This window comes from Myxine glutinosa, chromosome 1, assembly GCF_964187855.1.
Source record: "Myxine glutinosa chromosome 1, kmMyxGlut1.1, whole genome shotgun sequence".
Taxonomy (NCBI): domain Eukaryota; kingdom Metazoa; phylum Chordata; class Myxini; order Myxiniformes; family Myxinidae; genus Myxine; species Myxine glutinosa.
The window spans coordinates 94,784,626-94,812,036 of NC_136261.1; the positions used below are offsets into that span (position 1 = coordinate 94,784,626).

Genomic DNA, 27,411 nt, shown 5'->3' on the forward strand with positions numbered 1-27,411 from the left:
CGGCGGGGAGTGACACGCCCTCGGCTCGTTAGCTCCGCCTCGTGGAATCGGCACGTTGCTTCTCATTGGGTGCGTGCGGGGGGTTTACCAGGCTCCGCCCTTGACGAGGAGCTGACAAGGAGCCCCTTCGTGGTAACCCCGTGGAGCGCATGGTCTGGAGCTAATCGAGCCGGTGTGAGGACGCATCCTCCCCCGCTCCGCCGCCATCTCCTCTGTTGTTGTTGTAATTGTTGGGGAAGAAGATGGAAGGAGGTATGGGAAAGGTCCTAAACTCACTACTGATGCCATATAATCACATTCTGGTGCAACGAAGAGTCATAATTAATGGAGACGAGGCCTTAACTGACATAGAATAAGAATAACTAGGAAGATGTCCGAAAGTTGTCTACGTGTGGTGCGGTGGACCTGGGCACGACATTTAATGGGGGAATAAGGGGAAGGTCGGCTCTACTGATTGTTATTTACATGCAATGGGACTAGGGAATGGGGGATTGGGGAAAGTTGGGGAGTATTGGAGAAAATAGGGGAATATTTACAAGCGGATATGGAGGCCAAATTCCATATTCGCAACATTGCACCCTTCTCTACCCTCGGGGCGTCCCGACCCGATAAATTTTTACCTACTTTAGTGTGGCACGCAATGTAGTTCCCTCTACTATTAACTCTACCCTGAGTGCGACAGTTTTACAGATATTCACAAATGAGTAAATATGTCCCCCTGCGACGTTGCACCCTTCTCCTCACAGAAACACACCCACAGGATAACCGAATCCGGAAAGAATCCTCAAACTAAACATACAGCCGGTAGGGAGCATTATTTACAAGATTACGCTGATATCTACACTACGATCCAGGACCTGTTTTTGGAGGAACACATGCAGATGTTATGCATAGAGAGAGCGCGCTTGCCAACATCGATACACCAACCCACGAGTGCTCTGTGGCCGACGGCCTTTAATAACGTGCAGAGCACCCTTCCCGAGCATCAAAAGCACCACCCCACCACCAATCGGTGCAGTCACCATTGTTCATTGGAATAAAAATAAATTCGACAACCCCTAACCCTGCAGGTGTCTCTTGCTCTTCTTGTGGTGCACTTGGTGTTAGTTAACAGTGGTTCACCTTTATGGCATAGGTGCCACGTTGACCCATAGGTCCATCCCCGGGTGGTGCTTGGCCGCAAACGAACTGCGGTCCATTGTGGGTGGCCACAAACATTGCGGTCCATATGGTGTATCGATCCCGGCAGCAAACAGCGAAAGTGCAGGCCCACAACTGCGCAGCCAGCACCTCTCTCTCTCCTCTCTCTCTACCCCAAAGCCAGATCCTCGGAGGTGGGAGACAAAAGAAGAAACAAGTGAGTAAGGTGGTAAGGGCGCAAAAGTGCACGCAATGTAAGGTGATGCACACTGGGGGCACATGGGAACCAGGTGAGACAGGTACGTTCCTATCGTACGCCCCCCCCCCCACCAGGTAACCTACATGGCCCCTCCCTTACCCCTTACTGTATCCACACAACACAACACTACCCATAAACATCTACTTTACAAATCAACAAACATCCCTACTGTCTTCCCCGTTCCTCCCATATACCAAATTCGTCTTCTCTCCCTCCTAACCAATCAAATTTGCCATTTTCAACTCTCATCAAAATTTGCCATTTTCAACTCAACATCAAAATTTGCCATTACCAATTCATCATCAGTCCCTCCTAGGGAGGGAGAGATGGAATCACCCCAATGTCTCATCCACGTCGTGATGCGTCTCACAAATCCAACAGCAATTCTCATTTCTGCAACACAAACAAAGAAAACACAGGTGTGGAGTCATCATCATCACCACAGGCAAGTGGCTGCGTATGGTGCGACAGGTTCATTAATCCTAACTATTTCCTAAATGACTTTAACAACTTTACACTACCCGGGGTCTCTCTCCGGCCAAACCATTGGCCCTCTTACACTATGGGTTCTAAAAACCAATTCCCATTGGCCAAACTGTGGTGCTCTTCAATTTGGGGTCTCACTCCCCCGATTCATCTCCCGGTGCCCTCGCACAATTTCTGGGCTGTGGCGTGTACCTCTCCCAGTGGGTCTACCCACCTGCACACCTCCACCACTGCAGTTGCCTCCGAGCTTACCTGCTCCTCACCCTAACCTAACTACCTGGGGAAGGCCCTCTGGCTCTCTCCCCACTCCGTGCCCTCTCTGGCACTGGGCTGCCCGATCCACACCCGGGATCCTCAGGCACCCACTCACAACTACCGGCTCCCAGAGCCCACCTGCGGCCTCACCTGGCCGACATCCTCACAGTGGTGGAGTGCCCAACCAACTACACACACTAACAGGCTACACGCCCAGCCATTTCCACAACACTAATGCACCCATTCACAACACCATTCTGCAACCGCACCACAAATGCCAATATCCAACCACAATTTACCTGCACCCTCTACCTAACACTTACACTACCCGCCCCGGGTACTCGTGAAAGGGGTCTACTCTTCCCCCATCCACACCTTCGCACCATGCACACCACTCCGTACCACTTACTCCAACTCTCTCCACACACCTGTACTTGCACACCTGTGCTCTCACACTTGGTGCCACCTGCACCCTTCTCTCCCCAAGCGCATTCGCGCTGATCCACACACTCACTACTCATACACTGCTCCACACACCTGTCCAATTGCACACCTGTGCAATCACACCTGTTCCATCCTCACACACACGGCATCATCTCAGCTAACTACTCCCTTCTGAAACTTGCGCTTCCCAGTCGTCCCTTTAAACTATTGCGCTCCCACGTCATTATCATCCACACTAATCTACCTGCGTCCCCACTACAGGTATCAGTCACTAACTAACCTTAACGTTACCTAAGGTCATCTTCTCTAGATCCCTACACACAATATCCTAACCCACCCGGGCTAGTTTTCACTGCCCTACACCCCATAAACCTAGTGCTCCTTTGCCCCCCCTGTGAGGGATGGTGGATTTGCCATCCCACCACATCGGGGGTCTCTCACTATCAATTTTGCACGTCAAATTTCAACAAATCAAAAATTTGCCAATCACTACCCATCATCTGCCAATCACTACTGCCAATCCCTTGCCAATCATCAAATTTTGTTTTTCTCTAATTTTGGGTCCAAAACACTAACCTCATCACCCAGTCGACTCACTAATACCTCTCGGTGCGCCAATCCCTGTCCAAAGCCCGGCTTCGTAAAGCCAAGCAATGGATGCTGGTTGTTTTGTGCCAGCGGCTGGATGCGTCCGGCAGTCGGGGCAGGGACGGGGGCTTACCCGTGCCGAGATCCCACACACCACCTCGGCGTGGAGCCATCCAATGCCCCGATCTAGACCTGCCGGCACGTCTCACCAAAAAGTGGTCGCCATGACGACCCTTCCTATCCAGCCGCCCGCTCCGCCTAGTGGAGCACGGACGCGGCCGTTCAAAGCGAGGCCCGGCACGCACCGAGGGCCCGATTCGGCTAAAAGTCGACCTAACCTCTAACCCGTGTAACGTCGATGCTTCACCTGCATGCTTACACCCCGCAGCCCGTTCCTTGCTCACACATCCAGCCGTCCCCATGCTCCTCGTACCTTTCCTTACACATCCAGGTACCCTCATTCCACTCACAGCCTTGGTCACACACCTGACCACCGAACACTTTGGCACACATTCGTTGGTCGCACACCTCACCAAAACACCTCTTCGCGCCCCCTCCTCTGTCACCTCCTCTGTGACAATCACAGGTGTGCCCTCATTCGCACACCCAACCACGTGCCTCACCACCAACTCCAGCGTGCATTCCCACTCACGCTCTACCATTCCAGGTGTGCATCCTTCCATCCCAGGTGTACATCCTCGCTCACCTGTCACAACTAACTCACGCTCCATGTCACTCTCACTACTTTCACCTCCACTCGTGACAACGCACTCACCCTTACTCTTGACAGCACACTCTTTCCTCATGCACCTGTCCGTCACACACCTTTCTCGCGCACACTCTCCCGTTACACCCTCTGTAACACTCACCACAGGTGGACACTCTTCCTTACTTCTGACAGCGCACTCTTTCCTCATGCACCTGTCCGTCACACACCTTTCTCGCGCACACTCTCCCGTTACACCCTCTGTAACACTCACCACAGGTGGACACTCTTCCTTACTTCTGACAGCGCACTCTTTCCTCATGCACCTGTCCGTCACACACCTTTCTCGCGCACACTCTCCCGTTACACCCTCTGTAACACTCACCACAGGTGGACACTCTTCCTTACTTCTGACAGCGCACTCTTTCCTCATGCACCTGGCCGTCACACACCTTTCTCGCGCACACTCTTGCGCACACTCTCCGGTCACACCCTCTGTAACACTCACCACACCACGCTTCCATGTGCTCCCTCGCACACGCGCTACGACCGACTCACTCCCGCCAGCACACTCACTCCTTGGCACGCACTTTTTCCTCACACACCCCAGAGTCGGACTTTCTTGCACACCTCCATTTTCGCACACCAGACCTGTCGCACACTTCACCAACGGCCTCTCACGAACACCCGGGTCTATCTCGACCCCCAAGCTTCTTAAATCCCCTGGCGCATCATACGCACGACCATATTGGTCACCACTTACACCGGGTCCTCTTTCTCTTCGCTTCTCCTCCATCACCTGCGAATCCCTCATCCGGTTAATGAGCACATCATCACGACCCAAACACAGACTTTGGACCAATTCTTTTATCTCCTCTTTTATCTCTTTCTTATCCCCTCTCCGTCGCTTCTTAATTTCGCTCATCCCTTCTTCCACTTCTTCTAATTTGTGCTTCACCTCTTTTATTCCCCGGTACGTCTCCTCAAGCTCATCCTCTAAGGCTACCTTGACCGTTTCCATGTGCGTCCTCACCTGCCGGTCCGTCGTCTCCATTACCTCTATCACCTCGTCCAACCTCGTTGTCAGTCCCTCACGTACCATCTGACATTCCCTCTTTGTCGCTATCAAGTCGTTTTTTATGTCGTTTTGTGTCGCTTTCAACCCTCCTAATACCGCAGTGTTCCTTTGAACCTGCTCCACTAACTCCGTCTGTCCCACCGTCAGCTGCTCCACCTCCTGCGTCAGGTCCTCTATGCCCCCTTGTAACTTTACAGTCCCCTTTCTCACCTCCTTCTCCATGTGCTCCTTACAGTGCCTCACCTCCTCGCGCACTCCTCCGACCTCCTCACTCACTCCTCTTCTGATCTGCTCTCCCATCACTTGCATCTCCTGCCCAGATGCCACCCTCATCTGCTCCATTTCCTCCCTGTGAGCATCCAGTTTGGTTTCTACCCCCATTCTGACCCCCTCTATCTGCTGCTCCATTTGTTTAACTTCCCTTTCCGCTTGGTCCCTCATGTCCCTCAATTTGCCTTCCATACTGTTTTCTAACCCCTCTAACCCATTTTTCACTCCCTCTATCTGATTCTCCTGGGCAGCCATTCTATTTTCTACCCCCATTAACCCATTTTTCACTTCTTTTATCCCGTTGTCTAACCCCTCAAAATTATTGTCTAACTTCCCAAATTTCTTGTCTAACTCCTCAAAATTATTGTCTAACCCCTCACTGGTACCCCTCGCTTCGTCCCTCATTACCCCCATTTGGTTTCCCATTACCCCCATTTGGCCCTCTAATCGCCCACTATCAACCCTCATTTGGCCCTCCATCCTATCCATTTTTGCATTCAGTTGGGTCAAGAATAATCTGAGGTCAAACCCGGTTTGCCCAGCGTCCCCAGCCGCCACCGCAGGCTCGCCCTCCGCGGCGCCGCTATTTTGGGACCCTTCAACCACGTGAGCGAGCGCGCCATTTTGCGCGCCCGCTACTTCGTGCGTGACGGCGCTATTTTGCGAACCTGCCGCCCTCACTGCTTCGCTCTCCTCATGTCCCTCAATTTGGTCCTGGACCGACCCTGCTTCACTCTCCCCTACCGGACCCCAGCCGTCTTGATCCGCCATAGCGCGACTTGCAAAATTCGAGTTTCGTAAAACAAAACAAATTTCGGCCGCTCCAAATTTTGACCAAATTTTTTTTTTTCCTCTATTCGTTTTTTTTTTTTTCAAAATTTGGTCGGGCCTCGAATCTCACTCCCGACACCAATTGTTACAGACACGACTTTGATGTTAAGGTGGGCCGAGCGGAATGGCCGTCGTGTCCGCACAAATTACCCGACTATACTCGACGTTGACGAAGTCGCGCTACGCTGGCTCAATAAGAAAAAGAAGACACCCGGCTGGGTTATAATGACACAATACGACACCAGGGGTTCAGTTCTCAAGACCTCCGGAGGAGGTTATATTAAGGCGGAAGGTTAGATTACAACTACAAGAGGGACAGCATAGAAAGACAGGCACTTAGACACACTCTTATATTAACCCTAGACAGACGACAGATAAACGGGACAACGCTGACTCACACGGGGTTTGATGGCTAGGAAAGGCAGATAGCGATGGCTCAAGGTGCACTCTTGGCTCAAAGCAGGGTACACGGTTCGGTCCAGAGATGCGGGGAGGTCTCGTCGCAGCGCTCAGAGGTGACGTTCTTTCTCAGGCCTCTCCAAACTCAGGCGCATCTGTTTCAGCGCTCGCAGGTCCGTCTTTCTCCAGCTGGGGGCGAATCTCTCGTCACATCCGGCGCGTGGCCGCGTATATCCGGCGGGGAGTGACACGCCCTCGGCTCGTTAGCTCCGCCTCGTGGAATCGGCACGTTGCTTCTCATTGGGTGCGTGCGGGGGGTTTACCAGGCTCCGCCCTTGACGAGGAGCTGACAAGGAGCCCCTTCGTGGTAACCCCGTGGAGCGCATGGTCTGGAGCTAATCGAGCCGGTGTGAGGACGCATCCTCCCCCGCTCCGCCGCCATCTCCTCTGTTGTTGTTGTAATTGTTGGGGAAGAAGATGGAAGGAGGTATGGGAAAGGTCCTAAACTCACTACTGATGCCATATAATCACATTCTGGTGCAACGAAGAGTCATAATTAATGGAGACGAGGCCTTAACTGACATAGAATAAGAATAACTAGGAAGATGTCCGAAAGTTGTCTACGTGTGGTGCGGTGGACCTGGGCACGACATTTAATGGGGGAATAAGGGGAAGGTCGGCTCTACTGATTGTTATTTACATGCAATGGGACTAGGGAATGGGGGATTGGGGAAAGTTGGGGAGTATTGGAGAAAATAGGGGAATATTTACAAGCGGATATGGAGGCCAAATTCCATATTCGCAACAATATATATATATATATATATATATATATATATATATATATATATATATATATGTGTATATATTTCCCATATATATATATATATATATATATATATATATATATATATATATATATATATATATATACATGTGTGTGTGACTATATATATATATATATATATATATATATATATATATATATATATATATATATATATATATATATATATATATATATATATATATATATATATATATATATATATATATATATATATATATATATATATATATACATACATATATACATATATATATACATATATACATATATACATATATACATATATACATACATACACATGCTACATGGCCAAAAGTATGTGGACACACCAAACATCACACCCATATGTGCTCGTCAAACATTTCATTCCAAAATCGTGGGTTATATTTATGGAGTTGGTCCCCCCCCTTTGCTGCTATAACAGCCTCCACTCTTCTGGGAAGGCTTTCCACTAGATGTTGGAACATTGCTGCGGGGATTTGCTTCTTCCATTCAGCCACAGGAGCATCAGTGAGGTCGGGCACTGATGTTGGGCATGATATTTTGAGCCATAGAACCCTGATCGGCGAAATGGCCTGGCTCGCAGTCGGCGTTCCAATTCATCCCAAAGGCCAGTGAAATTCTTCCTCACTGATCTCGACCAACCATTTCTGTATTGACTTCGCTTTGTGCACGGGGGCATTGTCATGATGAAACGGGAAAGGGCCTTCCCCAAACTGTTGCCACAAAGTTGGAAGCATACAATTGTCTAGAATGCCATTGTGTGCTGTAGCGTTAAGATTTCCCTTCACTGGGACCAAGGGGCCGAGCCCGAACCATGAAAAACAACCCCAGACCATTACTCCTCCTCCACCAAACTTTACAGTTGGCACTATGCATTCAGGCAGGTAGCGTTCTCCTGGCGTCCGTCGGACTGCCAAATGATGAAGCGTGATTCATCACTCCAGAGAACACGTTTCCAATGCTCCAGAGTCCAATGGCAGCGAGTTTTACACCACTTCAGTCGACGCCTGGCATTGCGCATGGTGATCTTAGGCTTGTGTGCGGCTGCTCGGCCATTGAAACCCATTTCATGAAGCTCCCGACGAACAGTTGTACTGACGTTGCTTCCAGAGGCAATTTGGAACTCGGTCGTGTTACAACCAGGACAGACTATTTTTACCTGATTCAGCACTCGACGGTCCCGTTCTGTGAACTCGTGTGGCCTACCACTTTGTGGCTGAGCTGTTGTTGCTCCTAGACGTTTCCACTTCACAATAACAGCACTTGCAGTTGAGTGGGGCAGCTCTAGCAGGTCAGAAATTTGACGGACTGACTTGTTGGAAATATGGCATCCTATGACGGTGCCACGTTGAAAGTCACTGAGCTCTTCAGTATGGCCCATTCTACTGCCAATGTTTGTCGACAGAGATTGCATGGCTGTGTGATTGATTATATATACCTGTCAGCGATGGGTGTAGCTGAAACGGTCAAATCCACTAATTAGAAGGGGTGTCCTCATACTTTTGGCCATGTAGTGTATATATATATATATATATGTATGTATGTATGTATGTATACATATTGTTACGGTTCTCCGCCGCCCTTCTTCCCCTTACCAAGCAAGGGGAGATTAATCCCCTTGTTCTTTCTGGGCTTGACGGAACCGAGACTTGAAACGTCCCTTCCGGGCAAACGCAAAGTAGGGTTTCGGGACCAACTCTCGCTCGTACCTAATTCCCTGCGCCGCCACGGAAGCGAGGAAGCAAGCCTCGCACGAGCCATGTGTGGTTTGGGTACGCCGAGCGGATTGAGTACCACGTGGAACGTGCAGTTTAGTAGTGGAACCCGATTGGAGCGGTTCTATTCGTATCACGCTTAGCCAATGAGGAAACCACAGGAACGAGCGAATGGAAAAAAGGAAGAACACAGGTTTAATTATTCCCACGTATATACAGGGAGGTGACGATTTTCAGAAAACTCGTACACAGTTATTTTTAGTCGAATTTCAATTTTTATTTTTTTTAAAGACTACATATATAATGCCATGTAATACACTGTAACAAAGACATTTAAAAAATGTAATTCATGTTTGAAAAATTGACATCTAAATGGCGGCCGTTCTAGCGTTCTTGTCCAAGCATTCTTGCAGACGCACGGAAAAGTTCCAGCATTTCTCAGCACAGCAGCATCCCTCAGCAGTTCCAGCATTCTTTCTGCGAATGTAAACCGCCGTACGAAATCATTCTGCTGCAGTTCTTGAACCACCATGATTTTGTACGCGTGATAATGAAGGTCCAAGTGCAAAATTCGACGAACTGATCTGTCTGACATCCGTAGAGCGTGAGCGTGCCGTACCGCTGACCGAGGGCTGGCCTCCACAGCTTGTCGAACCCTTTCGATGTTTTCCAGGGTCCTAACGGTTCGATCACCTCCCCGAGCTGCTCCCGGCCTCACAGATCCAGTAGTCCTGAAGTTTTTTACCCACTTCTATATTGTGTTTCGAGATGGAACGGCGCCACGTCGACCAACATTGAAGTGAGTACGAAATCTGCGCTGTGTAAGCACCACCGAACTGCCCGTTTGAATAAACGTCTCAACAACAAAGAAATCGTCCACAGCTCCATGGCTACTGAAATGGCGCCTAACAACGAGTAACCAACAGCCATCACGCATGCGCTAGACCCCCCACTTGCATTGTTATACCCAATTCAAACATGAATTACATTTTTTAAATGTCTTTGTTACAGTGTATTAAATGGCATTATACTACTGTGTTCAAAAAGTATCCGACCTTTATTTTTCGTGCGTAAAAAAAAAAGAAGCTAGGGAGGCGTTGATTGGTGCACGTATGTAGGCGATCCTAATGCACACGCGTGAATTTTTTCACACCTGCAGAAGCTGTCATTCGACGGCAGACCGCCGATGAGTGAGGACATGTAAGTGAGCGCCGTCGGATTTTCGTTTTTGACAAAATGACGGAAAAACCTGAACAACGCTACTGCATCAAATTTTGTGTAAAGCTTGGCGATTCCCAAGTGGAAACGATCCGCAAGATTCAACACCGTTCATTCCATTATGAAGGAGGATTTGGGCTTCAGGAGAATCTCAGCGAAGTTCATACCAAAGCTGCTAACGATTGAGCAGAAGCAACTCTGTTTGGAGATCGCACAGGACATGCTGGAGACTGTGAACAGTGATCCCAGCTTCCTCAACACAGTGATCACTGGCGATGAGTCCTGGGTTTATGGGTACGACCCAGAAACCAAGTTGCAGTTTTGATGCAAGTTTGATGAAACAAAATTTGATGCAGTAGCGTTGTTCAAGTTTTTCCGTCATTTTGTCAAAAACGAAAATCCGACGGCGCTCACTTACATGTCCACTCATCGGCGGTCTGCCGTCGAATGACAGCTTCTGCAGGTGTGAAAAAATTCACGCGTGTGCATTAGGATCGCCTACATACGTGCACCAATCAACGCCTCCCTAGCTTCTTTTTTTTTTACGCACGAAAAATAAAGGTCGGATACTTTTTGAACACACTACGTATATGTAGTCTTTTTACAAAATAAAAATTGAAATTCGACTAAAAATAACTGTGTCCGAGTTTTCTGAAAATCGTCACACCTCCCAGCCGGACCCTGTACAATGATCGGGGACGCAGAGACACAGAGCAGCACTTAGTCTTGTCTTATCCCCCGGACTCGGGCCCGTCACACTCACACAGGGAATTGCAGATGGATTGATGTCCCAGCCAGACGCGTCGACGTGGTCGTCCAGGAACGGCCCCGTCCGGCTCTCCACGGTCCCAGCACATCCCACGAAGATGGCAGCAGGTGGTGGAAGGAACATCGTAGCACGTCTCCCGAACAAAGGCAGCCGATGAGGTGGAATGGCAAATGCGGGACTTTCAGCGCAGCTGGCGATTACACAGCCGTTATCACTCGCGCGACTTAATGCACTGTATATGGATCGGCCTCCAACTCAACCGAGCGTCACTTTATAATAGCGCGTATTTCGGTTCATGCGCGTCTCTCTCCCCCCGCGTATCTCTCACAGTTCTCTGACGCTCACAACTCCTCTTCAACGATTCCTCCAAGTTGGTCAGTGCGCGTGAGTTCTCCCTGGGCAGCAGTCAGTGCGAGTCCTTTGCTCATCAGCGAGAGTCCTCTCGGGGGGCTTTGTGCGATGGGTTATATGGGTACGCCCCCGAACCTTCTGGAACCTTACCACGCCCCGTGACGCAGCGCCGCTGCCACCACCTCTGAGCCCTGATTGGTGGCTCTTGCCTACCGTCAGCGCCTCTGCCGCCCCTCATTCGGCTCCGCCCCGACCCTCCTCGGCCTGCCTCGTGTTAATTTGCCCAAAATGAACCAAAGTCAGCGCAAAGGGGCGTGAGGCTAGGGAGGCTGGAAAGTCGGTAGAAGTAGGACCTATTCTCCTGACTCTACTCAACGCAGAACTAACATAGGAAAAGGACTAAGCTCACAAATACTAAGAAATAACTACACTATCGCTAGGCTCCATGTTGCTTATGTGACTAACTATGAGGGGGAAATTTTACCCTTTATTATACTGGCTGTACAAAACTCAAAACCGCAACAATATATATCGGTGTTTCTCAGCCTGATTTACCTATTTGGTTTACGAGATGACACGCCCATCCTGGTACTTGGTTGACATGACTCCGTTATGTCCTGCAGGGGGGGGGGGGTGGAAAAAACAAACGCATGGTGATTTTGAAGAAAAATAATTCCCACTTCAGGCGATACAAGGTTTTATTCAAGTAGGGGCTTTTTAACCCAGGTGGGGAATACTGCTAATTGGGGGGGCTAATTGTACTGCTAATTGGTGGGGCTAATTAGTGCGAACCCTGACTACAGGATTAACAAAAAGGCTGGAACTGGGCCATTTTTATTTCCTTTTTGCCCACAATTCAGGGATTGGTGTTAATCGGTGAACACCTTAGCTCGCTCTCAATATCGGTCTGTTTCTGGCTTTCGTTTTATCACTACTTAACTTGAGAATACAAGTTCACATTGGTAGGTCTTGGGGACGTCACTAAGGCTTGTGTGACTAATTTGCACAGACAGCTCACAACCCCCATGGAAATCCACTCTCGGCCCCCTTGGGAGGGGGGGGGGGGGGGTGACAAACCACCGTTTGAGAAACACTGGTACAGATAGTCTATAGTCTATACACTGCCCAATCTCTGAATACATTTGCCTATTGTACCTCAAATTCTAGTGCAGTATTCATTAAGATGAAGAGTTTTATATAACATCCCCTTCCTCTTTTCTTTTGGGAATCGTGGGTAGAAATGTTTGATTTGGGTTTTCTACAATGTTTGCGATGTATTTTCTATCGTTTTGGGAAACATACACCCCAATCCCTTTATTTGGTCAATATCTAAGTGAGTTACTTGTACAAACAAGCATTGAGTATTGCGCTGCAATACATGTCCCCTACCGGCAGTCTGTCCGGAAAACTGTTGGGGGAAATTACCAAAGTTCAAAGTGCCATAACTTTGTCAAAAATGATCGAAACGTCGTGCAGTTCGAACTTGATCTGTAACTTATCATAAGGAAACCATGTACCAAGTTTGAAATCATTAGCATTAAGAGTTTAGAAAAAAAGTCCGGAAAACTGTTCTTTGCTTGACAGACGGAGGGACGGAGTGCAAACCTATAGTCCCCTCCGGTGTACACCGGTAGGGGACTAATAAGCCCGCAAGCCCGCAAGGTCGCTCCGTGGAGCAGTCTGCACGTATTGCACTATGTGTGAATTAAATAATTACCAATTCACGGTCTGAGGTAACTCGGCTAAAGATTATCCAATTTGCACCAAATAAAGTTTATGAATAGTTGCACAGACCCCTACTTCTCACTAAAAGTGGAAACAGAATGTAAATTGGAGTTAAAACGAGGAATATTAACAGCTTTGACTTACTGCACTCCAAATTATAGTCCGGAAAACTGTTGGGGAAATTACCAAAGTTCAAAGTGCCATAACTTTGTCAAAAATGATCGAAACGTCGTGAGGTTCGAACTTGATCTGTAACTTATCATGAGGAAACCATGTACCAAGTTTGAAAGCATTAGCATTCGCATTAAGAGTTTAGAAAAAAAGTCCGGAAAACTGTTCTTTGCGTGACGGAGACTGACTGGCGGAGACTGACTGGCGGAGACTGACTGACGGAGACTGACGGGCGGAGACTGACGGGCGGAGACTGGCGGGCGGAGACTGGCGGGCGGAGACTGGCGGGCGGAGACTGGCGGGCGGAGACTGGCGGGCGGAGACAGACTGACTGAGGGACGGAGTGCAAACCTATAGTCTCCACCGGTAGGGGACTAATAATATAGTACACCGGTAGGGGACTAATAAGAGAAAACTGCTGTACCAAAATGTATTTCCATTTTCTGTTGTAAAAATACAAACTCTAAACAAAACATTTTTACAATCCTTTTTTTTCTATTCTCTCCCTTTTTTTCATTCATTGTGGAAGATCTGTCAAACCTTCCATTTAGTTTGTGTGATTATTTTATTTCCCCCTTTATCTGTGTTGTCATGTGCACGGTCCGCTAAGCTCGAGCATTCCAAATGTGGGTTAAACCCAGATATCACGGGCGGTAGAGAATTGCAAGCATAGGAATGTCACCTTGTCATTGGTACAGTAAACCTCATTGTACTGTTGATGTGTTTGACCCTTTTTTCATTGTGATGCCAATTGTATACATTTAAGATCCATTTTGTTTACATTGAACAATGTTGTGAAAATGTTTTATGTTGCCCTACCACTAACATGACTTCACCTTTTACGGTAATAAGGCCCTCCCTCATATGTGAACTGCTGTTTTATCCTCGTCTAAGGCCTCCAACTATCATTTGAGCCACAGTTTTTGATAAGGGGTGTTGCAAAATAAATGATACTTTTTTCCCCAAAGATGAAATGAAGTTTCAATCGGATGAAAATCCAACCAAAGGCTTTATTTCATTCAAAAATTAAAAACTCACGTTTAAAGGTTCACAGCCACGGAATCTCACTCAAAATGCATTTGATGTCATCTAAATGTCTTTTTATGGTGAAATCAAATATGGCATTGATTTTTTTTGTTATATTCACTCTGAAACATTAAAAATGAAAGAAAACCGAACCACTTGAACGCCCCTACAAATTCTGCCCCATACCTCAAAGCCGATGACGTAATCAATGTGACGTCACCTCCAGAACGCAGCTCACTCGCAAGCACGCTCCACGTGCATTTGCTTATCTCAAATTAATCAATTCAAACACACCAGTAAGGTTTTCATTTATTTCACTAATTTAATTTTTTTATTGTCTGAAAGTGTGACGTGAACACTGACTGGAATGGAGTGAGGGTGATGGCTATCTGTAGACTGTCTGTACCCAGGCCTAGGCCAGCCAGGCAGGGTACAAAGGCAGTTCAGCTCAGTCCTCGCCTCGCCTCGCCTGCAGCTGCCTTAGTTATTAGTACGAGTAGTACGTGAGCGAATTATACGGTCATGATTGATGATGATATCTACATTGTATCCAGTCAACACTTACCCTCGTTCTTTTCCGTTTCTCAGCTGCTGTTCTTCCACTTCTTCTTTTTTCTCTGTCGGGCTTAATTCTGCATTTAATTACCGGAACGGCATCAGGCCATGCCAAGCTTGAGCCGTCTCAACTTTCTGATAAATTCTGAGTACAGGCCACTATCGTAGTCACTATCGCTGAAGTGTGCGCTACATATGACGCTGGAATCACTTGGTCCTTGCCAGGTTGACCTCGTCAATCTTACCTTTCCCGTCCAGATTTTCCGCAGGTTTGCATCCTTAGGAAAAAGGTGAAGACTAACTCCATCTTTTGTTGTGTTGTTGCAACCTGCAACAAGGCACCTTGCAGGCATTTTCGCTGTTTATTAACCGATGAACTTTGGAATATCTCGACGATCGCAAATCAAAAGTAGACTACGTACAAATTACACGGAACGGATCGCGGGCCGAAGCATAGCGAATCGAGATGGCATGGCCTGTTCTGGAGGTGACGTCACACGTCATGTGATCTGGTAGCAGTGAAATTCAGGGGGTTTTTTTTAGAGCGGAGCTTAGTAGGGTGCAAGAGCGCTACCAATAAATGAAAAAAAATTATATAAAAAAAAAAAAAAGCTATTACTTATTACACGAAATCGATTTCTATTTTTAAAAAAACTGATACTCATACAAATAAGTCACAAATGTTCTGTATTTCTGGGCACCTTTAATACGCGTCAATATGTCCACCATTAGCTTCAGAAACCATTTGAAGTCGACTTTTAAAAGATTTCAGCAAAGACACGAACATTAGTCGCAAATATGACGGAGACAACACGCAGGCAACGTCCGCGACACGTCATGACGCACGCGAAATTTGAATTCAAAAATCACGGACATGTGGTCAATACAATCTGGGGGGAAAAAGTATCATTTATTTTGATGTGATATGGTATTTATTTAACTGTAGTCTAGTCAGCACAATCTTGAGCCTACCATATTTGGCATTCATTAAAGGTTGAAGTGTATTGTTTGGCTTTTTTTAGGAACGTGGTGTGTTCAGTAACTTGCTGGAGCGGACTGAGAACTGGCTTTACGAAGAAGGAGAGGACCAGCTGAAGCAGGTGTACATCGACAAACTTGCGGATCTTAAGGTAGGTCTCTGTGCTGTCGATACGAGTCGAAAATGCTTTTTTTTAATTGTGTTAATTTATTTATTTATTTCGAACAAAGGATTTACCAATCTTGCTGAATGAGGCGTTCCCGTAATGTGATTAAAATTGTTTGTCCGGCCGTAAAACGTACCAGAGATGTTTGTTTTTGTCCCCCGTCGCACCGCGGAGCGAAAGGGGGATTATGGTTTTCCCCTTCGTCCGTGTGTCCGTCCGTCCGGGCGTGCGTGCATAAGCGAAGGACCGCATTCGAATTTGGTGTGTGGGTGCAACCCACGTCAAAATCCAAGATGGCCGCCGCCATGTATGTCTGAACCTTGTGAGATGAATATCTTGAAAAATAAGCGAAGTACCAACTTCTAATCTGGTGTGTGGGTGTATCTCGGCATAAGGAAGAACGCTATTGAAAATTGGGTCGCCACGTCAATATCCAAGATGGCCGCCTTGCGTCTTCCACTTTGTCAACTCGCATCACTTCACCGACGGGGGACTTAGGCGTAACGCTTGTTTTGTTTACTCCTACTTGCTATGATATTGCACTCTGGTAATTTGACAGCTTTACTGATATTTAACATGTATCTGTTTTTGGCGGTGTGGTTAAACAAGTACTTCATTCCAAAACAGAAACTTGGTGCACCAATCCAAGGTCGTTACCAGGAGCACCAGGAGAGGCCCAGGATGTTTGAAGATCTTGGACGGCAGATTCAGCAGTATTTAAAGATTGTGGCAGAGTTCAAGAACAAGGTTTGTTTTTATGGACTTGTTATAACTGTTTTGCAAGTTCCACCTGTGTCACTGAATGAATGAATGAATGAATGATCGTTTTAAGGCCATTTTCCCCGCTATAGCGAGGGTTGGCCTTGCGGGCCCCATGACAATCATGGTTCCCTGTTTGAGGCAATGTTTTTATGGCCGGATGCCCTTCCTGACGCCAACCCTTGGTCGCCTCTTACGATGCACAGGGATACGGTGTACCTATTCTAAACCGGGGTACACACCGGGATCATTCATCCCAGCAAGCTGGTACTCAATTTGCCGACCTCGGAAGGATGACAGGCTGAGTCAACCCCCTTGGTGTTAAATTAGCGATCGACCGGATTCGAACCCAGGATCCTAGGATCCCAAGCCGGCATCCTAACCGCTAAGCCAACACCAGGCTGTTGTTATTGTGTCACTGTTGTTAATATTTTGTTTTATTTGTGCATTTCATGTCCCTGCCCCCCCCCCCCCCCCTCTCTCCTCCACCCCACACACCCCTAAGTCTGGTGTTGGTTTAGCGGTTAGGGTGCTGGCTTGGGATCCTAGGATCCTGAGTTCAAATCCCGGTGATCCTTGAATAACGCCAGGTGGGTTGACTCAGCCTGTCATCCTTCAGAGGTCGGCAAGTTGAGTACAAGCTTGCTGGGATGAATGTACCGGTGTGTGCCCCGGTTTAGAATAGGTACACCGTATCCCTGCGTGTCGTAAGAGGCGACTGAAGGGGTTGGCGTCAGGAAGGGCATCTGGCCATAAAAGCATGCCTCAAAAAGGAAACCATGATGATTGTCATGGGGCCCGCAAGGCTAACCCCCGCTCTTGCAGGGAAAATGGCCTTAAAAAAGGGGAATTTTTTATTGTCTATTTCATGTCCTTTTAAACTATGCAGGAAATTCTGCTTGTGTTTTGTGATTGTGTAACATTTGTATAATTATAAGGGTATTTCTGTTTATTTTTTTGCTGTCTGCATTCAGCAAGTTGTGGGGGGGGGGGGGGGGGGGGGTGTACTTGGTTATCCCCACACTTTTTTAAAAATGGGGGGTGGGGTAGTGAAGGTGGGGTTGAAATCTGCTTCGTCTGTCTGTCCGTCACGCTATCTCCGAAATGGTTTGGCAGAAATTCACCAAATTTGGTGGTGATGATAACCACATGGCATGAAGGTGCAAGAGCAGTATCATTTTTGGCACTGCTCCTGGGGTGTGGTCCAAAGGTTAAATAACAAATTCCAATTCTGGGTGAATTTAAAATTGAAACTATATATACAATCTACATTGGGGGATGCGTTAAATATGTAACAATTTCTTGGATTTGACCCCCAGTTCATGCCCCACGGTCACAACAAGATTTATTTATTTTTACTCTATTTGATATTGGGTCATTCCTGGTGGAACTTTTTGCCATCTTTCAACTTTGCTTTCAGTGGGAAGCATGAGGATTTGTAATGACTCACCATCAACTTTGATCTAGTTTGTATTTATCTGAGGGGGGTTTATTTATTCGTATTTATTTTAGGGGGGGTTTATTTATTTGTATTTATTTTTAATGGGGGTTTATTTCTTTATTTTAGGGGTTTATTTGTATTTTAGGGGGGGGGGGGTATTTATTTGTATTTACTTTTTATGGGGGGGGGGGTGGGGTTATTTGTATTTTCAGTGGTTTATTTCTTTGTATTTATATTTTAGTGTTTGTATATATATATATTTTTTATTTTATATATTTTTTAATGAAATTTGGACTTGATAATGACCAAGTGATTTGGCTGCAAAGGGTATTTTTGATTTATTGATTAATCAATTAATCATTCAATTATTCGATAGTGACTTGATTATTTTTTGTGTGGGATGAAACTGTGGTGGTTTAGGTATTCTATTAGCCAATTGATTAATAATTTAATTATTTTATGATTATTATTTATTTATTTTCGTTATTGATCACTTTTTTTTTTTTTTTTTTTTTTGTATACTGAATCGAGGCTCGTGAAAGAGCTAACATTAACTTCACAAACAAATCGACCAGACAAACAAAATACACAAAAAGAGGGAGCGGAAGACAAGATGGGGAGAAAAGGGGAAGCACACACACACAACATCCGAGAGCAGGGAGATGTGTGGAAGGGAGAGGGCCCGGGGGGAGGAGGCGTGGGAAGGGGGGGGGGAGGGGAGGGAGAAGTATAAAGCACAAGGACACCAAGGACTTCCAGGACAAAAGTTGGTATTTCAAAAAGTGGAATTGGGGTGAAATTAGCGGGGGTAGAAAAGATCAAGGTTTTGGATGGGGGAAGATAAGAGATGGTGGTGAACAGCTGTTTTAAAGACTTGGAGGGTGGAGTGGGATTGAAGAGAGTGAGGGAGTTTGTTCCAGAGGCGGGAGAAAAGAGGAATGAAGGAGTGAAGGTGAGCAGAGAGTCTTGATTTTGGCAGTTTAACCAAAAGAGGGTTGCAGGCAGATCTTGTGCGACCTGTAGGAATATTTGCGGGACAGAGCCCAGAGAGAGCTGGGGGGGCAAGGCCAGAGAGGAGTCGGTAGAAGACGGAAAGACCACCAACCTGCCTGCGGTGAGTGAGTGAGAGGCCCTTGGAGTTAGCTTCATCGCGGGAGATTCCAATGATTCTGAATGCTTTGGCTTCAACAGTGTGAAGACGAGCTAGGTGTGAGGCAGGAGCACCAGCCCAGAGGGGAGAGCAGTATGCCATTGAGCTGCGGATGAAAGCCTTGTATGTGGTGAGGAGCTCAGGTGTGCCAAGGAAGGACTTCGCACGACGGAGGATGCCCAGTCGGCGACTGGCTTTGGAGGCCAGATTTGAAATGTGGTTTTCCAGGAAAGATCATGGCAGATAGTGAGACCCAAAATCTTGAGTGACAGAACTTCTTGGAGAGGATTATTCAGAAAGTGGATGGGAGGGTTGTCCAGTCGGTCTTTTCGGAGAGACATCGTAAGAGTGTGAGATTTGTCAGGATTGAAAGACATGTTCCACTTGTTTGCCCAGTCTGTGATTTTGTCAAGGTCTGCAGAGAGTGAGGAGGCTGCAGACTGCCGATCTGAGGGATGAAGAATGGAGCGACAGAGAGTAGAGTCGTCAGCAAAGAGATAGAGAGGATTTTCAAGAGAGTCAGAGAGATCATTGATGAAGACCAGAAAAAGCACAGGGCCCAGAACCACTGCCTTGGGGAACTCCAGCCTGAACAGGAAGAGGAGATGAGAGAAACCCATTCAGGGCCACACGTTGACTACGACTAGAGAGGAAGTCCGCCAGCCATGCGTGGAGATTTCCATGGATACCAAAAGAGGAGAGTTTGGTGAGCAGAGCGGGGTGCCAGACTGTATCGAAGGCACGTGATATGTCAAGGGAGACTGCTCTAATTTCCTGTTTGGCATTGAGGACCTCCATCCATTGTTGAGAAAGCAGAAGCAGCATGTCCAGAGTGGAGTGTCCAGGTCTGAAACCAAATTGATGATCAGAGATCAAGCCATTGGAGAAGAGGAAAGATTTCATATCTGAAGCAATGATGGATTCCATGACTTTGCTGATAATTGGGAGAAGGCTGATTGGTCTGTAGTTGCTGGGATCTGTTTTTGCACCTTTTTTGTGCAAAGCGGTGATGTTGGCAGATTTCCAAGCAGATGGAAGATGACCTTGAACAAAGAGAGGGTGAAGAGAACAGAGAGGGGGAGTGAAAGAGCGGAAGAACATGATTTTAGGACCCGTGGGCTGATGCCGTCAGGTCCAGTTGCAGAATCAGAGTCGAGGGTTGACAAACTTTTCCACCTTGTCAGGAGGAAAGGACACAGAGTCCAGGAGCAGCTGGGTACGACTGGGTACGGTGGGTACAGAGAGGGATGGGTTTGGGACACAAGATTTAGAGGCAAACACAGAGTTGAGGCATTCAGCTTTTTCACGTGCGGAGTCAGCCGTGTGGCCATTTAAGGTGAGGGAGGGGATGGAGGGGGAACAAACACCAGAAACAGATTTCACCAGACGCCACCAGGATTTGGAAGAGGGAGACAGATAAGAGAGTTCGGTCCTGAGGACGGAGAGATATTGTTTCCTGGCTCTCCTGAGGGTGGACACACACTTGTTTCGGGCTTTGTGAAAGTAAATGAGATTTCCTTCCGTTGGATTTGCTTTCCAGGAGACGAAAGCAAGTTGTTTCTGGGCAATAGCCTCACCACAAGATTCCGTGTACCATGGACGGGAGGAAGGGTATGACAACTGAAGACGAGAAGGGATAAATCTGTGCATGAGAGAGAGCAATTTACTTTGGAAGAATTCCCAGGATGAGTTGATGTCAGAGGCAGTCGAGATGGGAGACCAGTCCAGATGATTGATGGCTGCTTGAAGACCGTGCCAGTTGGCCTGAGTGAAATGCCAGACTTGTCGACGCTGAGGAGGCTCTATGAAAATGGTCAGAGAGATGTCCACTTTAACAAGCACATGATCAGAAGAGCCGATTGGAGCAGAAGAAGAGCAGCAGACATTTTCAGGGAAGTTAGTCATAACCAAGTCCAGAAGAGAAGATTCTCCGTTGACTGAGATCCGGGTTGGGAAATTGACAGATTGTGTCAGTCCCAGTGAGTCACAGAAGTCCTTTGCTGAAGAGTCATGGCTGGTGAGAGAGGTACCCACCCCCAGCCAATTGGCATGGTGACAGTTGAAATCACCACATATGAGGAAGAGAGAGTTGGGATGGGTAGATAGAAGTTGGTCCATATTATCAGACAGCGAGATGTAGATGGAGTCATCACTGTTTGGTGGACGGTACAACACGCATATGAACAAAAGGTGGGAGCGAAGGGGAAGCCGTAGCCAAAGGTATTCCTGGGGGTGAGGTGGAGAGAGGGCAGTGCAGGGCGAGTGAGGAAGAGTTTTTTATAAAGATAGCAACCCCACCTCCAGGACGAGGCTCAGGTCTATCATACCGGAGGAGGGAGTAACCTGGGAGAGATAGCAAGGAATCAGAGACATCATGAAGGAGGAAGGTTTCTGTTAAGCAGATCACGTCTGGTTTGTCAGAAGCAACCTGTATGGAGAGATCAGTTAAGTTTGAGCGAAGGCCCTGGATGTTTGAGGTCCATACTGTTAAGGAAGAGGAAGGGGGAGCATCGGATACAGAACGGGGGGGGGGGGGGGGGGGGGGAGTGGTAGGGCAGGATGTGGAAGAGGAGGAAGAGGTAGGGAGAGCTGTTGCAGGTGTGTCAGAGATTACAGAATAGCTTGGAGAAAGGGAAGAATGGGGCGGACAAAAGGTTTGATGGTGTTTGGGTGAGGCGCAGTGAGGTGTTATTTGAGGAGGGGGAAGAGTGAGGCAGAAGGTTGAGGAAGATGAAGGGGGAAGAAGCGGGGAGGACGCTTTGAGGAGGAGGGGTGAGAGGGGAGTCTAGGAGGGGAGGAGTGAGGGAGAGTCTCGGAGGGGAGGGGTGTGGGGGGAGTTTAGGAGGGAAGGGGCAGCGGGGGAGATTTGAAAGGGATGGGTGTTTGGGAAGATTTGGGGGGGAGGGGCAAGGGGGAAGATTTGACAGAGATGGGCGATGGGGAAGATTTGGAGGGGAGGGGTGTGATTGGATTTTGAAAAGTGTACGATTTATGGGAAACGAACATTTATTGCAAAATGAGTTTCTTGAGACATTCGAGTCAAAAATACGTTTGAGGACGCTGAAGGGTGGGTGGAGTTCTGGAGAGTTTAGGGAATGAATGAAAGATGCACTGTAAGAGATGGAATTTTTTTTTTGAATGAATGAATTGGTGAGCAAGTCGAAAGCATCCTTTTATAGAAGAAGTAGAAAAAAGTGTTATAGAATATGACATAATAATAATAAAGTTCTTCAGGGGACAGATGAAACATGTATTAACAACTTGATCACGTGATCTCGAACAACGTGGTCGAAGAACGAAAGAACAAATAACGAAGAACGAAAGAGCAAAAGAACAAAGAACGAAAGAACAAATAAGAACGCACAAGCGGATAAGAACAGGGAAGGAAAAAATTTTTTTGGTTTTAACTTATTAATTTTTTTAATTAGGACGTATTAAATAAATTAAAAAAATTTAAATTAAATTTTAATTATTATATTATTATTATAATATTATTATTATATTATATTATTAATTATATTATTATATATTATTATATTATTATTATATATATATTATTATATATTATTATATTATTATTATATATATATTATTATATATTATTATATTATTATTATATATATATTATTATATATATATTATATTTATATATATATATTATATATATATTATATATATATATTATTATATATTAATAATAATTATATATTATTATTATATATTATTATATTATATTATATATATATTATTATATATTATTATATTATATTATATTATATTATATAATATATATTATATTATATAATATAATATATATTATATTATATATATATTATATTATATATATATATTATATATATATATTATATATATATATATTATTATATATTAATAATAATTATATATTATTATATTATTATATATTAATTATAATTATATATTATTATATTATAATTATATATTATTATATTATATTATTAATTATTATTATTATAAAATAATATTTAATTAAAAAAATTAAAATAAAATTAAAATTAAAATAAAATTTTAAAATAAAAATTTAAAAAAAAATAAAGATTTAAAAAATTAAAATTTTTTAAATACAAGAACAGGGAACAACTTATTTATTTTGGTTATAACTTATTTATTTTTTCTCATCTGGGCAATATCTCGGGCACCTTTTGAGCGAGGAAGCTGTTTGGACACGACACTGACCAAGTGATGTGGCTATATAGGATATTTTGGATTTATTGATTAATCAATTAATTATTTATTGATTAGTAAATTATAAAAAATTTGATTAATTAATTATTTAATTAGTTTTCAAAAAGTTAGATTCAGATGAAACACTGTTGCTTTAGGTATGCTATTAGCTAATTAAGAAATTATTTTACGATAATTATTTATTTATTTTAATTACGCAATTAATCAGTTATTGTACACCTCTCCCTCCCAATACCATGTAAGTGCGACATGACGGTATCGCTGGGCGTCTGCTGGAGGATGTTATTTATTTATTTGGCATAGAGGTGGTGTACTTTGAATGTATCTGTACTTGTATCAATTGTGGTTGAGCTGTCCAATGGGAGGGCAAAAAAAAAAAAATTGGACTTAGACATCCAAAGGTTAATGCAGGCATTATTGCAAAATTATAACGGCTGCCTTGTCAAATGTCCAGGATGAGAAGTACAACCATCTGGATGCTGTGGAGGTACATAAGGTGGAACAAAGTGCCAACGAAGCAATGGAATGGCTCAACAGTTCTGTGAATATGCAAGCACATCATGTGCTTCACCTTGACCCTGTTGTTCATGTTGCTGACATCAGAAAGCGCCTTAAGGTAATGTGAAGCAGCCCATTATACTTGTGTACCCTGCAAAAAATGCATTTCCTTTACTTGTGGTTCTTGAAGGTTTTTTTTTTAAAATATAAATTGATAATACTAAACTTTTGTGTATTTGCAGGAACTTGAGGGTGTATGCAACTCGGTAGTGACCAAAACCAAACCACCACCTCCAAAACCAGAGTCCCCTCCAACTGTGCCGGCCCAAGAGGACGCTAGTGCCACCAACGGGCCAGTACCTGAAGAGAAAGGCACACCAGGTAAACCTGTGTCGGCCACGGCAGAGCCAGCGGCGGCCGGCCAGCGAAAGGGGGACATGCCGGGAGCACCAGTCCACAAGAGCATGGACATGGACTGATTGGTGTGATAGATAAGGTGCAGGCAGTGCAAATGAGCAAAATGATCAGGGTTTGGACAGTGGTGGTTATTCCTTAATTTTTTTATTTTTCCCCCACACTTATCAATGAAGCAAAATGTATGTTTGTCTGGACACAACTTGTACCACAAAATTAAAATTTTCCTTTCCCTTACACAGTGGCACTGCATCTGAATTCATGCACCCCACCACGTTTGGAAGTGTGCAAACCATTGTGTATTGTGGTGTCAGCCAGTGAAGGTTTTGTTCAATAAAGTAATTTATGCTGGTGGGGTTGCCTTGCTTGACCTCGAGCCGTATCCCACCCGCACTCTTTAGTTATGTAGCTACTGCATAAACGGTGCCAAGCTAGGTGTAACTCTGATGCTTCTGCAGCTCAGAACAAATGTCATTTCGTCTTTGCATTTGATCTTCAATATAATTGCTTATCCTTGACGCATTTTGCATCCATTTCTCTGCATCTGGAACAGAGCTAGTTTTAAAATTGCCCAAACAAAAATGAGTTGCCCGTTAGGCCTTTGGTGCATGTTTAACAAGCTATTGATTATTTTCTTATTTTGGTCGTGTTGTGAGTATGAGCTGCTTTAGTGTTTTGCACATGGTGGGAGACTCCAAATTGTGCCCAAAGATTTTCCTTTCACCTATATGGGTATTTTGGGAGTTTTTTTTTCCACCATTGCTTTTTCCATTTATTATTTTTATTTTATTTGAACCAGAACTAATGTTTAAATAAAATGATGGGTGACCTTAGACTAGTATTCCTGTGGAAATGAGTTTTTGCCCATGTCCTTATTTTTTTTAATTTTAGTTCACCTCCAGAGCTGTATTTATTACTGCAAAAACAAAAAAAATTGTTCTTTGTTTTTTTTTTTTGCTGTTGTGTCGAAGCAAATTAATTTCTTTTGACCTTTTCTTACATTTGGGAAATCCTTACGCAGCTTGTTCTGAAATTCTGTATTGCATCATGTTCAATAAAGATTTTGTGGTTATGCTGCACTGTTTGCAGTTTGAGACTGGACTCTAATCAGAGTTAAGCTTGGTTCTCAATTTGAGAAATGTCTCATATTTAGGCCCCATGTACCTTGTGGACCTGGGAGAAAAATGTATCGTTATGAAATATGGGTAGAGGAATATCTAGATCCAGGTAGGTCTGCATCGGTAAGTGCTCGACTGTCATGATAGGGAATCTACCTGTAATAAGTTCTTTGTTTAGCCGTATGTCGGAATAAGTTATATCTGTGTCCCCGCCACAATAAGTGCACACAATAGCCTGGTGTTGGGCTAGCGGCTAGGGTGCCAGCTTAGGATCCTAGGATCCTGGGTTCGAATCCCGGTCGATTGCTGAATTAACGCCAGGGGGGTTGACTCAGCCTGTCATCCTTCCGAGGTCGGCAAATTGAGTACCAGTTCACTGGTAATTCCCTGCTTGTCGTAAAAAGGCGACAAAAAGGGTTGGCGGCAGGAAGGGCATCCGGCCGTAAAAACATTGCTTCAAAAAAGGGGACCAAAAAACAACAACAACCACGGTCCCCGAAAAAGGCCAACCCCCGCTTGTGGGGGAAAATGGCCTTTAAAGGTGTTTTTTTTTGTGTTTTTTTGTGTGTCCCCGCCACGAGAGGGCGGGGCATGCTAATTAGTACAGGGATTATGGGTAAAATTGCCTCGTCGTCGTTCCCTCTGTGAGCAACCCAGTGTCCCTTATGGCAACGCACTCATATACATTAGATAGATCCATTAGTGCACACATTAATTAATTCCCCTCCGCCACAATAAGACTTACAGAAGAACAGGTAGGAAGCCAGATCGGGGCACCGCCAATGGGGCCACAGCCAGCCACATCACTAGCTGGCATAGCAACAAACATCGTGCAAGGCAGGCTGGAGCCACGCCCAGGGAGCGTGTGATTGGCTGGGGTAAGAGGCTGGCCACTGATTGTTGAAAGGAAGGTGGAAGGAAGCGGCACACTGATTGGCCACCAACCGTTGACACCTCAGCCAATCAGTGCGGAAGGCGCGAACACTCGGCCAATCAGTGCGGAAGGCGCGAACATTCGGCCAATCAGTGCGGTAGGCGCAAAACGACTACTTTGAAGCAGGTCGCTGATTAGAGGGGAAGGGCCGGTGACGTCAGAAGGCGGGGAAGACCACGAAGTGAGGGACTGCTTGGTGGAGGAAGAGAGTGGACGTCACACCGTGGGTGACAAAACGACTCGCTTGCGGCCATTCTTTTTTTCTTCCCTGGGTTATTCGCTGGTGCTGGTGCTTGGTCTGGTCTTGGTGCTTGGAGCGAGGCTTGGTGCTACGAGCAAACGGGACCTTGCGTGTGAGCGAGGCGTGCTGCTGAGCAGACGGGGCGGGGCGAGCGGGTGGCTCGGGGCCTAGCGGGGGCACATCGAGGCCTTTCTTCGCGCCAACCGGAGCTGCGTTGGATGACGGACGCTGCACATCTAGACAAATAAGCACAGACGCGCAAACAACGGTTCCTTTAATTCGTTCTCCCATCGTGTGTATTTGAAGTGTGTGTGTAAGAGTGCTCAATAGGGGGTTTAGTTTTTATCGTGGCGTTCCATTGTTCTCGGGTTCCGTAATAAATATTCCTTTCTTGTACATTTTACTCCCATGTTCGTGAGATTAATTTGCAGGGTTGAAGACTGCCGGTGAGCTCGCCGTTTCTTCCTTTTCCTTCCTTCCGTGCTTGTAGAGTCAAAGTCCGTCATTGAATAAACGCCTCCATTTAAGTTTGTTTGGCCACCCACGTGCCCACGGTATTAATCGAGGGAATTCGCGCGACAAGTGGTGTCAGGAGTGGGATACGGGCCTGACAGATAAAAAAAAATTTGTCCGCGGCTGCGATCGACA

At 45.7% G+C, this 27,411-nt stretch overlaps 1 protein-coding gene across 1 annotated transcript in view; it reads left to right on the forward strand.

Annotated features, from left to right (window-relative positions):
• Positions 1-25,549, forward strand: part of LOC137426516 (heat shock 70 kDa protein 4) — a 111,987-nt gene extending 86,438 nt beyond the window's left edge. The window contains exons 16-19 of the mRNA XM_068115107.2: positions 15,862-15,969; positions 16,612-16,731; positions 24,013-24,174; positions 24,299-25,549. Coding sequence (XP_067971208.1) covers positions 15,862-15,969; positions 16,612-16,731; positions 24,013-24,174; positions 24,299-24,535 — 627 coding nt within the window. The 3' untranslated portion in view covers positions 24,536-25,549. The remainder of the gene's footprint in view (positions 1-15,861; positions 15,970-16,611; positions 16,732-24,012; positions 24,175-24,298) is intronic.
• Positions 25,550-27,411: the final 1,862 nt, after the last annotated feature.